The sequence below is a fragment of the Macrobrachium nipponense genome, chromosome 12, assembly GCF_015104395.2.
Source record: "Macrobrachium nipponense isolate FS-2020 chromosome 12, ASM1510439v2, whole genome shotgun sequence".
NCBI classification, from domain to species: Eukaryota; Metazoa; Arthropoda; class Malacostraca; order Decapoda; family Palaemonidae; genus Macrobrachium; species Macrobrachium nipponense.
Window position 1 is genome coordinate 76,974,941 of NC_087205.1, and position 15,687 is coordinate 76,990,627.

General features: G+C 39.7%; 1 protein-coding gene across 1 annotated transcript in view; it reads right to left on the minus strand.

Moving 5' to 3' along the window:
• Positions 1-11,373: 11,373 nt before the first annotated feature.
• Positions 11,374-15,687, minus strand: part of LOC135225027 (uncharacterized) — a 60,883-nt gene continuing 56,569 nt past the window's right edge. The window contains exons 3-5 of the mRNA XM_064264309.1: positions 15,495-15,653; positions 14,217-14,399; positions 11,374-12,208 (exon numbers count right to left, since the gene is read on the minus strand). Of these exons, the coding sequence (XP_064120379.1) occupies positions 11,988-12,208; positions 14,217-14,399; positions 15,495-15,653 (563 nt within the window). The 3' untranslated portion in view covers positions 11,374-11,987. The remainder of the gene's footprint in view (positions 12,209-14,216; positions 14,400-15,494; positions 15,654-15,687) is intronic.

Below are 15,687 nucleotides of genomic sequence, written 5' to 3' on the forward strand. Positions count from 1 at the left end.
GCGCAGCAGGGTGCTGCGCCCCAGCAAGAAGATGAAGAAAGAGAAAAACAGAGAAAAGCCAGAGAAGCAGAGAGAAAAGAGGAAGAAAAAGAGAAAGAAGCAGAGAGGAAGCATGAGCTAGCTCTCAAGGAGAAGGAACTCGAACTCAAGCGGGAGAAGGCCCGTAAGGAGAGCATCTTAGCTCAAACCACTTGGCAAGCTTCCAGCTGTACACCCACTGTGCCTCACAGTCCCACCGTCTCTTGCCAGCCTTTTGCTATTTCACTGCCTACCTCTTCCTTTTCGGAAGAGGTGAGCCCACCAGTTAACCCCGGACTTGTTCCAGAGGGAAATTCAAAGGAGGATTTCTTAACCTCCCCACATCAAATCACTGCCAGAGAGGACCCTCCACCTGTGCCAGAGCACACTGCAAGCCTTGGTGACCCCATAGATTCGCAGCCTGTGGTGCTATCTCGACCTTATCATCCAATGCCAAAGAAGTTCTGGAACAAGTTCTGCCAAGACTGTGGCCACAAGGGTCACATGTCTGCAAGTTACGGAGGGTGCGCAATTCACAATATTCCCGCCATCGCAATGGCTGTCACCAATTCATCATCACTGGGACCCCCCAGCTAAGGGCCCTATAACCATTGCACCCCTCCAAAGTCATTATCCTCCAAACCACGTCAGAGCCTTTGATGACTCTGGCGCTCAAATATCCCTGATACGGGAAGACCGAATCCCTCACGGGGCTACCGTCAATAAACGTCGACTAATCACAATTGAAGGTATCAACTATATTAAGTTGATCCTTCCAACCATCCAATTGAGGGTCACCAGACCTCACATTTCCAAAGTTTGTACCCTTGCAGTTACAAGCTACAATCCAGGATGTTATCATCTCCTCCTAGGGCAAGACATGAAGCCCCCCTCTCATTTCCAAAAATCTAGGGGTCCTAACCCCACAGCCAATCACTCCAAATCAAGGAGCCATCCAAGACCTACGTCCTCCCGGAAGCATGGCCACCAACAGTCTCCCCAATCACCAAGGAGGGAGATTGATCACTCGCAGTTCCGCAACAAAATATGCAATGTAATAAGGCACTCCACAAATTGGTCTAAGTGCCCTAGCAAGCTATGCCAGCAGACACTGTCAATTCTCAAATATTTTCAGCCTTCCACCAGAGACAGGAACCACTGTCTCCCATCACCACGGGCACACTGAGAGGTATGGCACCTCCAGTCCCCTCCCCAGGTATGCCTGACGTCTACTCTCTGCCAGTGCCACTTGGCAGCACTGAGCAGTGCCACGCTCCGTCCAGCCTGGATGTGGAGCCACCAAAAACCTTGACCTCTGCGCCTGGCCCCGAGCTAGTGCCGGCACCCAAAACTAACCTTATCAAAGAAACCCCTACAGGAGATCCTCCAGCAGGCATGGAACTTGACGTAGCCCGTGGCCCACCTCAAGTCCATGATTCTTCCTCACTATCACCTCTGTCGGCCGAGGATGAATCTCCGGCAGACCTCACCATTACACCTTCTCTGGATGACCAGGAACTGCCCGACTAGGAGTCAGCCTGGAGTCTTACCCTTATGACAGCTGTCACAGCAGCCAAAGTGAGGGCCTCCCTTGCAGTAGGTTCCACCTCTACGACGGTTGCTGCAGATGCCGTAGTAGGGTGTTCACCTGTAGTCCCTAGGGCTACCACTGCCTCTGCTACTGATGGCATTTCTGGCCTTTCCCCAGAGTCGGTGCCTCTGTCTACTCCAAGGACTGTTGTAGCCAGGCCCTGGAGAAATAAGAAGAAGAAAAAGGGATGCATTTTTAAAAAACTAACACAGAAGAGCCACATGCTCTCCTTGGCACCTGTGCTCTAGGTACAGTGTCACATTAATTTGCAGAGTGATCCTGGCACCTACCCAGAGAAGGTAGCCAGCCTGATCTCTGCCAGTAGACTAACTCTCAAACCCCCTAGAACTTGTATTACTAACCCTCATCTAAATTTCATGATTACCTCATTAAATTTCCATCCTGGTACACTACCAATCACTCATCTCCCTCACTCATCATTACCTCACCTTATGTATTTTAATTCAGGTCGATAAACCTCGGCTGTGCGTACCACATTCTAGAATGATTGCATCTCTAATTAATTGTAATGAGTAGGTTAGGCTAAGAATTTAGTAGTACAAGGGCATTAGGGTAGTAGCAAGTAGAATTTTGAAAGTAACCTTACATAAGGGTAGAGTAGACTGTCGTCACAGATAACCAGTAGTTCTCACTTAGGCTAGACTACATTAATTCAGTAAGTTAGTACATTTAGCATCACCACCTAAGTTATGTAGGCCATTGTAGCTAGCGTTTCACTGCTCTAAGACCTCAGTTAGAGAAGAACTGTTTAGTCGAGGAGATCAACTAATTTAGCCGAGGCCTTCACGCCCAAAAGGGAGTGAATGCCTTCTTAACAAGGGGAGCTGTTATGTTAATTGATCCCATTGTCTTCCCAGTAGCATTCATTTTTAATTAGTTTCTAGAAAAGCAGCCATTTTTCTCCTATCAGCTGACTTTATGAGGGAAAAACAGGGCAGACAGCCATTTCCGTCGCCAGTCGAGTAGCGGGGGGAATGAAAATTCTTTACGCGTTAGGGACGTATCCCAAGGGGAGTGTGCAGCTAGCTAGGTATTCTTAGGCCTACTTATAAGATCCCTATTCCTGTGAACCTTTGGTGGCCGTATGTTCTGTTCCCAGGATGACCTACCAATGGGGGGAGAATGCTGCCCCAACACCCAAGATTCGCGCCCGACGATGCTTTCAGTCCAGCTCAGTCACTGACCCACGACAGATGTCCAAGCCATCCTGCCTATAGGCCTACAATGGCGCTACTGGGGCGCTCTGAACTCGGGCAAAGCGGACTTGAGTTACAGTCATATTGCCAATTGTTTTCCTCCGAGTCAAATAAACCCTTCCACATTTTCCAATTTGAACTCCTACTTCCCAAATGAACATCCATTTGTTCCTTTTCTGACTTGTGGCCGCATGCTACCTTTTGTGATCGTCCTAGACAAACAAAGTCTGCATTGAATATCTCATTTAATCACTAGAGTTCCTTCCCCAGTGTGTGTTAGACAAAAGTGATTAACTGTAAAATTGGGCAAGAAGCCTTTATTGTATGTTGCGTTAATCTGGAATTCATTTTCCAGATTCGCTGAGTCCCTGCTCCGTCTCCTCGCATGCAAGAGCTTCCTTACCGCTAGATAATATCAATTTTGGAAACCAGCATTTAATTAGAAGTTGATTTTTGCCAGTTTTTCCATATTGTGAAAGATAGGAGTGATCCAGACATTATACAGCACTCTGGCCACATGGCTATATGCCTTGCCTTTACCTCAGACCATTCAACGTTATCTATAATGTAAATTAATCAGCTGAGTTTTCCTGGCGACCTTGACCCTTCCTTTTACAACTTTTTACAATTATCTAAGGTAAATCAGAAGCACTCTATTTTCCATATTGTCCCTCTTTATATTTTTCCCCTTACGTTTGGGACTACAAGACTGCCCAATACGTAAAAGTATGTATTTGTTGAAGGTAAAAAGGTGAACTCTAAAAGTGTGCGTATTGGAAAAGAGTTTTGAAGAAGTTAGGGCTGAGACTCAGTTCTCTTTGCTCCGTTTTCTGTTGAGGCGTTGCATGCGAGCCCCAGTGGTCGATGGTGAACTCAACAGAACAACTTGTATTTGTGAACTTTGTACATTTTGTAACTCTTGTATTTCACAGGAAGAGCTCCCATCATGTGAAACTCCTGTGTAAGTGTTTTTTTTTTTTTGGCATCTGTGTTGCAACAACAAACCTTTGAACTTGTAAATCGTAATGATCTTTTGATATCAGTGATCCTTTGTTACTATCCTTGCCTTAATTGGCTGGTCTCATGACATATATTTCCATCATTTAAGTTTGCTACATAATTAATGTACGACTGTATCAGTGTATTGCTTGAATTCTCGCCATTGATGAGGGCCAAGCTTGATATGAGTATGCTCTGTGACGAGCACTGAATGAGTTGCAAATTCCTTGAAGAAGAATCTTTATTGTGTTTATTTCATTATTTGGTATTTGTCATTGACCGAGCTATGCTTGGGTACTGATAATGAACTGATTGAACTATTGATGCTTTGAAATATGTTAACACTGATGAACTGAAATATATGCTTGCATTGCCCTCACATAATTGCAGTCGCCATGATGTGCCCTGCACTGTTTGTCTATTGATGCCATGATGTTATTCTAATTGCATTTTGATATGATCCTACTGCCATTAGATAGACAGTATTGATGTGTTGCATGTTTCCATGTGTTTATCATTGATTGAAATTTGCTTCAACCATATGTTGCAATTATTACCTTGAGGGAGTTACAATTTGTACATTGCTTTTGATTCTCTTTTGATTATTGATTTGTCATTGCCGTTTCGAGTGATCACTCTGTATTGCACCTGTTTACTGTCGAAAGCTAGAGTCTAGGCGCTGACGACCAGTTTGATCATATCTGCCTGCTCCGTCCGATTGCCTTGTTGCCTGCTTTCTTTCCTTCCCCCTTTTTAGGAGGGTAGAAGATGTCACAAAAAACTAGTGCACGAGTTTTTCGTGACGTAATCCCGCCTGTCCATCCATTTCCTGCTTTTCAGTGTAAGGCGTATTTGCCACATATCAGATGATCTGGCGGCAAAAGCAGGATGGTTCTTTCTTGTCAGTTTGCATTTATTAGAACTCGCCTCGTTCCCCAACCCCCCACCCCCCTATGGATTAATGACAGAATTCTTGTTATGTAAATTGTCTAAGAAACAGAAAAATGCTTCCTTTTTGAGGTGAAAAAATTACCAGTAAATTGACTAACCCGATCCGTCTGGGTATAAAAGGCGAGTGCACAAACCACATATCCTCTTCCTTCTAATTAACTCAGTTCAGGAGGTAGCTCTTCCGGGGCCGTGAATGGGGTGAACGAGCGTGACCTATCCATGAGGGAAGTTGCGAGCGACGCTCTTATTTTGTACAGTAAGTGATAGTTCTTTCCTTTAGCCATCGTTGGGCTAATTGATTTAGACCTTTGCTGTCACTGTTTAATCAACTTTCGGGAATGTGTCCCTATCTATTTTGATAAAATTGCGATTCAATTTAAGTTATTTTTCTGTGTTTTTTTTAGTGGTCACGTGGCCACATTAAATTCACGTAAATTTGGGTTGCTATGCCACCTAATTTCATGCATCACTGCTGTGTTTCTCTGTTGACCTTAATAAATTTTAGTTTTGTAATAAAATTAGTTAAAATCCTCCGTGTTTACCATTCAAGTTGTCCTTGTGCATGGGCTGGAACCTTTCCCTTAAGGTAAGGCTATCAAGCCTCCTTTCATCTGACATAAAGCTGAAAACAGTCGCAATAACATATGCGACACTTACAACCAGTAATGCTCTAGGAGATGGAAAGGAAAATTGAGTAAACGAAAATGAGATAGGTAATAAGACTACTCTCGTGATCATCAGTGACAGCTGTTGCTCAGAACTTACTTTCAGGAGTGTCAAGTGCCAGCAAATGGTAAGGTGTGATGAAGCGAGGAACCAGAGACACATGAACTCGATAATTTCTTGCGATTATGAAAAGAAAGATAAACTTCTAAAATTAAACTATTGCAACACTATTTAGGCTCTATAACTAAACAGGTGTTATGCCACTGGCGATAGTTCGTATTTTTCAAGTGAATGGGACAACTGTGCCTGAATGAAGGAGGCTGAAACGATAAAATGCAATATTTGCCAACTTTATTACAAGTAGTTCATTCACAGAGGCGGCTGGGGGGACATATGTCCCTGGGCGCAGCATTGATGGGGCGCCAAATTGAGGTTGAGAAGACATCTATTTTGGGGGACATAGGGTGATGAAACCAGTAACTTAAAAAGTTTGTTTTTATGAGTTTTCAGTATATATTTTATAATAATTTTATTACGTACCTATAAAATAAGTGGTTCAGTGACTGTGAGTCACTGTAAAGATAATGGATAGTTACCCCCATCAATCCAGTCTTTCATTTTCTTTCGTGAGCATTTTTTGTGCAAAACGAACTGCAGACTACAATTATTTCTGCATTTTCATGAAGCTGAGGCTGATGTTTTTATCAATACATAAAGCATTTTATTTAGTTATCTTTTGCGACGGAAAATATAGAAAGAAACTTTAATTCATGCAACTTTTTTCATTCACGAATGAGAAAGACGTCAGTCACAACACTGTCAAGTTCAGTGGCGGGCACATGCCTAGCCACGAGAATCCGGTGCCCACCTAAGTGCCCACCCACTGGCCACGGGCCCACTAACATGAAAATGCAAGAAAACCGTCACTTTATAAAGTCATTAGGGCAAGTATAAGTTTTGCGACTTGTACACCGAAACTGGCTCAGAGAGGGCGTAGAGAAGAAGAGACAATGACCTGAGGCAATGTCAGACAAATTTTTAAAATGAGTTGCCAGTCGTGATCCAATGGTAAAAGATCGGTGAGACCGGTGGACCAAAAAAAATGCCAAGTACACATGCCCCGGAGATACAAAATGAAGTCATTTGTGTTATAGCTGAGATGGTTAGGACAGAAATTATAAATGAAGTGAAGGAAGCCAAATTTTTCTCCATAATAGTTGATGAAACTAAGACTATCTAAAACTGAGCAATTATCCATCATTATCAGGTTCTATTGCAAAGGAAACCTCTATATGAGAGTTTCTTAGTCTTTTAAGCTGCTCCTCAACTTGATGCAAATGCACTAACTCGCGAAATACATAATGTTCTGAAAAGACATGAAATTGATTTCAAGGCCAATTTAGTTGGTCAAGGTTATAATGGTGCCTCAGTTATGAGCAGCAGACACAAAGTAGTTGCAGCACGCATTAAACAAGAGGGACCATTTGCTTTCAATGTACACTTGTCATGCCCATCGTCTAAATCTAGTTCTTGTCGATGTCATCAAATCTTTACCTGACGGTTCACAATTTTTCTCACTGTTGAAAAAACTGTATGTATTCTTTAGTGGTTCTAAAGACCATGCAAAGTGGATAGATGTACAAAAGGAAATATATCCCAATGAGAAAACAAGAGACTTCCAGATCTACGCGATGGGCTTGCAGGTATGATGCTTGCAAAGTGATCAGAGATAGGTTGTCTGTTGTGGTATTACGTGTTCTGCAAGATTTAGCAGATGACTTCAATGCAGATAGGGATATAGATGCAAGAGGACTGATATGCCAAGTAAATGTTCATTTTGTTATGAGGTTAGTTATCATGACGTATATTCTAGTTAAGATAAATCAATTATCAAATTTGCTACAGTCAGCTACCTAACCTTGACTTGGCAAAAGCTGTGGAATTGATTGAAACTGTATCAGTTCAGCTTGAAGAGAAACGTTCAGATCCTTCTTATTTTGATTCTTTGTGGGATGAGGTGGAGGAGAAGAGTTCAACAGCTCATGGTTTTGATACTTCAGAGTATCGACCATCAAGGAAACAGTTAAACAGCTCATGGTTTTGATACTTCGGAGTGTCGACCATTAAGGAAATAGTTCAACAGCTCATGGTTTTGATACTTCATAGTGTAGACCCTCAAGAAAACAGTTCAACAGCTGATCGTTTTGATACTTCGGAGTGTAGGCCATCAAGGAAACGTAGAACTTCTACAAAATTGCAGGAGTTTGTTGTTGTTAATTCTATTGGAAAACAGTCAGGAAGCACACACTTTGACCTCAGTGTTAAGTATTCAGCACGAATTCACTTTTTTTACCCAATTGTAGACCATATTATGTTGTCAGAAATGAAATGAAATAGAACCTTATAATGAGGGATAATTGCTCAGTTTTAGATACAGTCTTAGTTTCATCAACTATTATGGAGAAAAACTTGGCTTTCTTCACTTCATTTACAATTTCTGTCCTAACCCTCTCAGCTAAAACACAAATGATTTCATTTTGTATCTCTGGGGCATGTGTAATTGGCATTATTTTGGTCCACCAGTTTCACCGATGTTTTACAATTGGATCACGACTGGCAACTCATTTTCAAAATTTGCTTAGCATTGCCTTAAGTCGTTGTCTCTTCTCTACGCCCTCTCTGAGCCAGTTTCTGTGTACAAGTCGCCAAACCTATACTTGCCCTAATGACTTTATAAAGTGACGGTTTTCTTTCATTTTCATCTTAGTGGGCTCGTGGCCAGTGGGTGGGCACTTAGGTGGGCACAGGATTCTCGTGGCTAGGCACGTGCCCGCCCATGCCTGCCCTTAGCTTCGCCACTGAACTCGACAGTGCTGTTGTGACTGACGTCTTTCTCATTCGTGAATGAAAAAAGTTGCATGAATTAAAGTTTCTTTCTATATTTTCCTTCGCAAAATATAACTAAATAAAATGCTTTATGTATTGATAAAAACATCAGCCTCAGCTTCATGAAAATGCAGAAATAATTGTAGTCTGCAGTTCGTTTTGCACAAAAAATGCTCACGAAAGAAAATGAAAGACTGGATTGATGGGGGTAACTATCCATTATCTTTACAGCGACTCACAGTCACTGAGCCACTTATTTTATAGGTACGTAATAAAATTATTATAAAATATATACTGAAAACTCATAAAAACATAAACTTTTTAAGTTACTGGTTTCATCACCCCATGTCCCCCAAAATAGATGTCTTCTCAACCTCAATTTGGCGCCCCAGGGACATATGTCCCCCCCAGCCGCCTCTGTGAATGAACTACTTGTAATAAATTTGGCAAATATTGCATTTTATCGTTTCAGCCTCCTTCATTCAGGCACAGTTGTCTCATTCACTTGAAAATTACGAACTATCGCCAGTGGCATAACACCTGTTTAGTTATAGAGCCTAAATAGTGCTGCAATAGTTTATTTTAGAAGGTTATTTCCTTTTAATAATCGCAAGAAATTATCGAGTTCATGTGTCTCTGGTTCCTCGCTTCATCATACATTACCGTTGCTGGAACTTGACACTCCTGAAAGTAAGTTCTGAGCAACAGCTGTCACTGATGATCACGAGAGTACTCTTATTACCTATCTCATTTTCGTTTAATCAAATTTTCCTCTCAGTCTTGTAGGGCATAACTGGTTGTAAGTGTCGCGAATGTTATTGCGACTATTTTCAGGTTTATGTCAGATGGAAAGAGGCTTGATAGCACTAACTTAAGGGCCAGGTTCCAGCCCATGCACAAGGACAACTTGAATGGTAAACACGGAGGATTTTAACTAATTTTATTGCAAAACTAAAATTTACTAACGTCAACAGGGAAACAAAGCAGTGATGCATGAATTTAGGTGGCACAGCAACCCAAATTTACTACGTAAATTTAACATGGCCACGCGACCACTCAAAAAAAAAAAAAAAAAAAAAAAAAACAAAAAAAAAAAAAAAAATGCAGAAAAATCACTTAAATTGAATCGCACTTTTTTCAAAATAGATAGGGACACATTCCCGAAAGTTAATTAAACAATGACAACAAAGGCTTCATCAATTAGCCCAACGATGGCTAAAGAAAAGAACTATCACTTTCTGTTCATAATAATGGCGCCGCTCACAAATTCCTCATGGATAGGTCACGCTCATTCACCCCGTTCACGGCCCCGGAAGAGCTACTGACTGAACTGAGTTAATTAGAAGGAAGAGGATATGTGGTGTGCACTCGCCTTTTATACCCCAGACGGATCGGGTTAGTCAATTTACTGGTAATTTTTTCACCTCAAAAAGGAAGCATTCTTCTGTTTCTTAGACAATTTACATAACAAGAATTCTGTCATAAATCATTGTGAGGAGGACTAATAACTGCGAACTGACAAGAAAGTACCATTCTGCTTTTGCCGCCAGATCGTCTGATGCATGGCAAATACGCCTTACATTGAAAAGCGGGAAATGGATGGACGGGCGGGATTATGTCACGAAAAACTCGTGCACTAGCTATTGGCGACATCTTCTACCCTCCTAAAAGGGGGAGGGAAGAAAGCAGGCAACAAGGCAATCGGACGGAGCAGGCAGACATGGCCAAACTGGTCGTCAAAGCCTACACTCGCGTGCAGCGCTACAACACAGGTTTAGCTTTCGACAGTAAATAGGTGCAATACGAGTGATCAATCAGAAAAGGCAATGACACAAATCAATAATCAAAAGAGAATCAAAAGCAATGTACAAATTGTAACTCCCTCAAGGTAATTGCAACATATGGTTCAAGCAAAATTCAATCAATGATAAACACATAGAAAAACATGCAACACATCAATACAGACTATCTAATGGCAGTAGGATTATATGAAAATGGACGGGCGGGCATTACGTCACGAAAAACTCTTGCACTAGTTTTTGGCGACAGTAAGGATCATTTGTTTCACTCTGAATACTGTTGGTAGAGGTCCATGACAAGATTAACACATTTGGTGGTGCATCTTGATATTTTTAGTACCTTTACTATTTGAACAGTCAATCAGTTTTGAGCAGCTCACATACATAGATATAAGACTTTACAATAAAACGATAAGAAATTTCACAGTGTGTTAATTAAGGGAGTGACAGAATGTGACTCTGGGAAAGGATGGAAATTTTGCTATAGAAATTTTTCAGCCGTCTTTCAAATGTTCCGAGGTGAAGAAAGCAAAACTTCATGCCTATAGAATTATGACCAAATTTAAGCATCATTACTGCAAAAAAATACGTTTGGATACGAACAACTAATCGTGAAATAATCGGAAAATATGTGCCCTTATAAGGGTTTAACGTTGAATGAGAGAGGCGTGTATTTTATGAATGCTTTCATTTTCTGTTTGTATACAAAGTTGATGGGCAAACTTCATAGTCACTTCATGCCGAGTTTAATGTGTAAGTTCGTCATGTTAATACTTTGGGTCATTTTCATTGATACACGATGCTGGTTGTTACATTTTTCTCATATTCTTTATAAGTGGTAACTTCTGGTTGCTTCCTAATTAACCAATTTTCTCTATGACTGCAGGCGTTCGCCACATTCTCATCGTTAAAACAAAGTATAATAGCTATAGTCTATTCGCAGATGCGCAAGAAATGGGTTTAGTGTCTTGGAGAGAAAAAGTGCCAGTGAAAGAGGGAGCGTCTCTCCTTTATGGTGAGACGTTCATATCCCGGTTGGCTGTTTAGATGTCCAGGAAACACATTAAGATTTTCTGTTATGGCCTGTGACAGCTAAGGAAGTTGAAATTAAATTATACATCAAATGGCACTGAAGTGGACAAAAATGGTAGATTTTACTAAATGATTTTGTTATTCTTTGATAATAGCTCAGTGATATATTTTGGAAGGGTAGGAATAGAGTATAAAAGGTTGATATTGTTTATTATAAGATCTGAACATATAACGTGAAGAACTAGCTTTTTATGACAACATTTAAGTTTAGTTGCAGGAATACTTTGAGAACACTTTCAAATCAATTACTTAGTGAGGTTACCTGAAAAAGTTTTGCCAGCAAGGCAAGAATCTTTTAATTTTCTTTTTTGGTGGAATATTAGTGAGTGCAATTGTGTGTCAAGGTGAGATTGAAATCTGACGCTTCTTTAATAAAAAATAAATAAAGCTAAGCTTTTTTCATCTTTGATGTCAATACTCTTAATTTTCATCCTTTGATAAGTTGCTCTAAATATTCCATCTTTGGTATTGTGACTTAATTCTTCTTTTCTCCTTCGTCTCTGTATATCTTGTGTTAATAAATGTGGATATCCCCTGAAATCTCCAATATTAGAAATTAGAAATTCATAGTCACCAAAGTCTCAAGGATATCATCCGTAGTTATTGCGGATCAAATAGTTCATTGCATTAACAGCCAAATCGTTATGCGTTTGTTCCATTTATAGTCGAATTCTGTTGGTAAGCGTTGCCTTTATTAGATATTCATGCAAGCTGTCTCAGGACAGTGGTTCGTGGTTCCTTGGGATATGCATTAATACAGAGCAACTTTTACCATTCTGTACCTAATGGGTTTGCTTGGCAAAGCGCTCGAAAGGGCCCATGCTGACTTTCTTGTGCGTCATCAAGCTGTTTATCATATAGTATGAATAGATTATAATCAACAACGTCGTTCTGAAATATTTTTCCAGGCGTAACATGGTCAGTTGTTCCATCTCCCCAAACGAATTCCGTTTGATTCTTCTTGACAAGGTCCGCAATAAAAAAAGGGCCTGGAAGGTAGACATTGTATTAAGCACCAGATAACGTAGTATGTACATGTGCGTCTTTATGGTACTGAAAAATAAAACTTAAGTATTGAACTCCTTAGTACGAGTATGGATTACTACTTCGTCCTAAAATGTTGTGATTGACTACAGAAGCTACTTCAGTTTATAGCAGAAGCAATTAAAAACTGAAATTCTATTAAAACGAAAGAAAGTCTGGTAGGAACGTAGCAAGTCGGTCAAGGTATCAGATTAAAGATTTTTCTTACAAATGCCTCTATTTGTGGTTACAAACAAGGGGAAATACCCTAATCTTCAAAAGAAGAATAATGGTGTCTTCTAGGTTATGAATGTCTGGATAAACTATTGTCAATGATCTTTTTAGTGTTGCATAAACAAAAGCCCTCTTGACCATCAGAAGGTGAATGTGACCTATCCAATAATATCCACACCGATGAGCCAACGAAGTGTCGTGAAACTGTCACATTATGTTTATAGCAGTTTGGCAATGAACTTTCAGTGTGATGACGCCGTTGTTTCTGTTGTTTTGTGAAAAAAATATTTAATATTGGAACAAAAATATTGCAAGTAAAAATAATAAAAAATTAATAGACTGGTGCACAGAAAATTTAAACTATATTTTATTCGATCATATGTGCCTTAAGTGACCAGTAAGTCTTTATTAATATTATTATTACTATTATTTTCTATGTTGTCCATGCAGATTGAATAAATAAAGACTATCAGCTAGCAAAGAATTTTCAGATCAGAATGCACATAAAGTGAAAAATAAAAAGACACGACAGAGCACAAGGAAATGTTTCGGTAAAATGATACTATAGATACGGAAATCAAGAAACGCTAAAGATTAACTTTCATATGAATATCCAGCTGTTAAAAATGCATAAAATAATGAAGGGAGAGGAGCTCGACTGTTCCAAGCACCACCATTTCAATCTCTCCTGATCTAAGCTTCGTCGTGAAAGTCCCGTTTTGGAAAACGAGCAGCACATGCTGACTTTGGTGTTGCAGGCACTATGGGAAACAAAAGAAGTTTTCGATGAAAGTGAAGCTTATGAAAGATGGACAAGCATTACATCTCCCAGAGAATCATGATGCAAATTGTTTGGGATGATTAAGCCCCATTGTGAAAAATGGTCTGGAAAATAAATATCATGGGAAATTGCCGACTGCCAGACAAGAAAATATTCTACTATTAATCTTAACTCAAGACCTCAACCACACATTATTGAGGTTGCTTAGGATAGTGCCTAACTTCCTGACAGGAATAGATCTTTGCATTGCTGCAAAGAGTGAGCTTAGAATAAAGGTTAGCATAAAACCAGGAAATTTTCAAGTAGAGCTGTTTATTCACAACCAATAATGAATTATGAGAATAATATGAAATTGGTTAACGAGTCAAGATTTACTGATCATTTTTTAGTTTTTCTTACATGCCCCAAAGACTACAACGCTTGCTGATCCATTCCTGATCTCTATTTAGACCACTAGTCTCTTACTCTTCTCAGTTGGGGGAGAAATGGATAAATATGGTAATACTTGTATTAGCTGCCTGTTGCGGAAGCTTATTTTGAAGTCCAGCCATTATATGCACTATAGACACAAAGATAACAAAGGTCCCAAGACATTACCATGTGGAACGCTGGACACTGGAGATTTAGACCCATTAAAGCACATTGAAAACAACTTTCTGTTGCCTGTTTCCTATCAATAGTAATAGATTTTTGTAATTCTGCTGAGAAAACCTGCATGGGAGGATTTTTGTGTTCTTAAATAGTGGTATATTAGTCAGACACTCCCTCCATAATATGCCCTATAATCATTAGTGCCTGACCCCAATATTTCGTGAAAGCTGTGAAAATGGATGCCATACTCTCCTAAATTTCTTAAACACTATGTTCGATTTTCTTTGCTTAGTGTCCAACGCTCAGCAAAGACTTTGTGGCATATAGCCATGGTGAAATTATGAAATACTGACAGTGTTTATACTTACGCGAAGGGTATCTTGACCAAAGACTAGAGAGGTAATCATAGGTTGCTTGTGTCTTAGCGATGAAGAGCCTGTGGCCAGGAATCATTGAACAACGTTTCTTTGCTTCTTGGGAAGAGAAAGTGCCATCAAGTAGAAGATACAGAAGGTTGTCTGCCGGCCATTCATAACTCCCAGGAACGCTAGCTGTAAAACCAAGAAAAATGAGAAGAAATTGTAATGTATGAATTAAGTATAAATTCTGATTACATGTCTTGCTGATGCATAGGCACAAGCCTCCAACAAATGCCTTCGGAAATTTTGGACATAGCAGCCAAATTTCAGGATATGTAGAACAGTTTTGGCCACGAAAATATGAAGAACAGAGTTTTGGCCACGAAAATATGAGACAGGTTTGCTTAGTAAATTTACTTCACGATTAAAACTTGACTGGACATATGGTGGGTGGGAGACAAGACCTAAACGATTATCATCAGAACCTTTGATGCCATTTTATCTTAAGGAATATTATCTTTTTATTATTATTATTATTTAAGAGAGAAAAAGGTAAGCTGTCTTTTATATGACTAAAATGTTTAACATATTTTTATTTTGCGGGCATAACCCCAGATTTTACAGTGTTCGTTCAAGACAAACTATAATAATCTTTCCTTTATTGTTGTTTTTTCGTGGTCTTCCTTTTCGTTATCTTCAACACATTTTTTTTTTACAAAGTTGAGGAATGATGCTTTCTATTATCTGGCGATTTCAGAGTGAATCTGGATCCTGTAAGTCATTTCAATAAACAACTTGGAATATCGTTCTCGGCCTTTAGTATCTCGCGCTCAGTAATACCTACTTTTCCTTTTAAAAACACCTTTCTCATTTCAGGGTTTATGAGAATCCTTTGACCAGAGCCTTCCATCGTATCGTGAAATGATTCTTCGAATTTTTATGCCAATACTTTTTATGGAAATATCATAACGTTTTTGTATTTGGAATTTAATACAACCTCAGCAGAGGTGGCTACATTTGATTCCCTCTGCTTAGAAAGGAAATTTGAATAATCACTTGACTCTAACGTAACTTTTGGTATTACTGCGAATTTTAATGCTAAATACATAACTTGGCTTCCATTTGACGTTACAGGTCACATTGGCAGGTCATATCCTAAATTATGCACTACTCTCAGACTGTGGGCTCATAATGAAGTAAATGCAAATAGGTTCACGGCTGCATTTTTTTTTTGTTTCTGTCCACATCAGTTAAAAAGAAAAAGTGGTTGCAGTATTAAATACTCACACTTCTTGAAGAAGTACTCTGCGTTTTCACTTTTATTAGGCACAATGGTCAAGGGTCCTTCTTGAGCAATTTGACATTGGGTGGTTCCATCCACTGCGTGAGTTAAAGACCAAGCTTTGCATCCGTCATTAAGGACACCACAAGCAGAGCGGCAGCCACCTGAGAAAAGACATATATATATCATATATATATA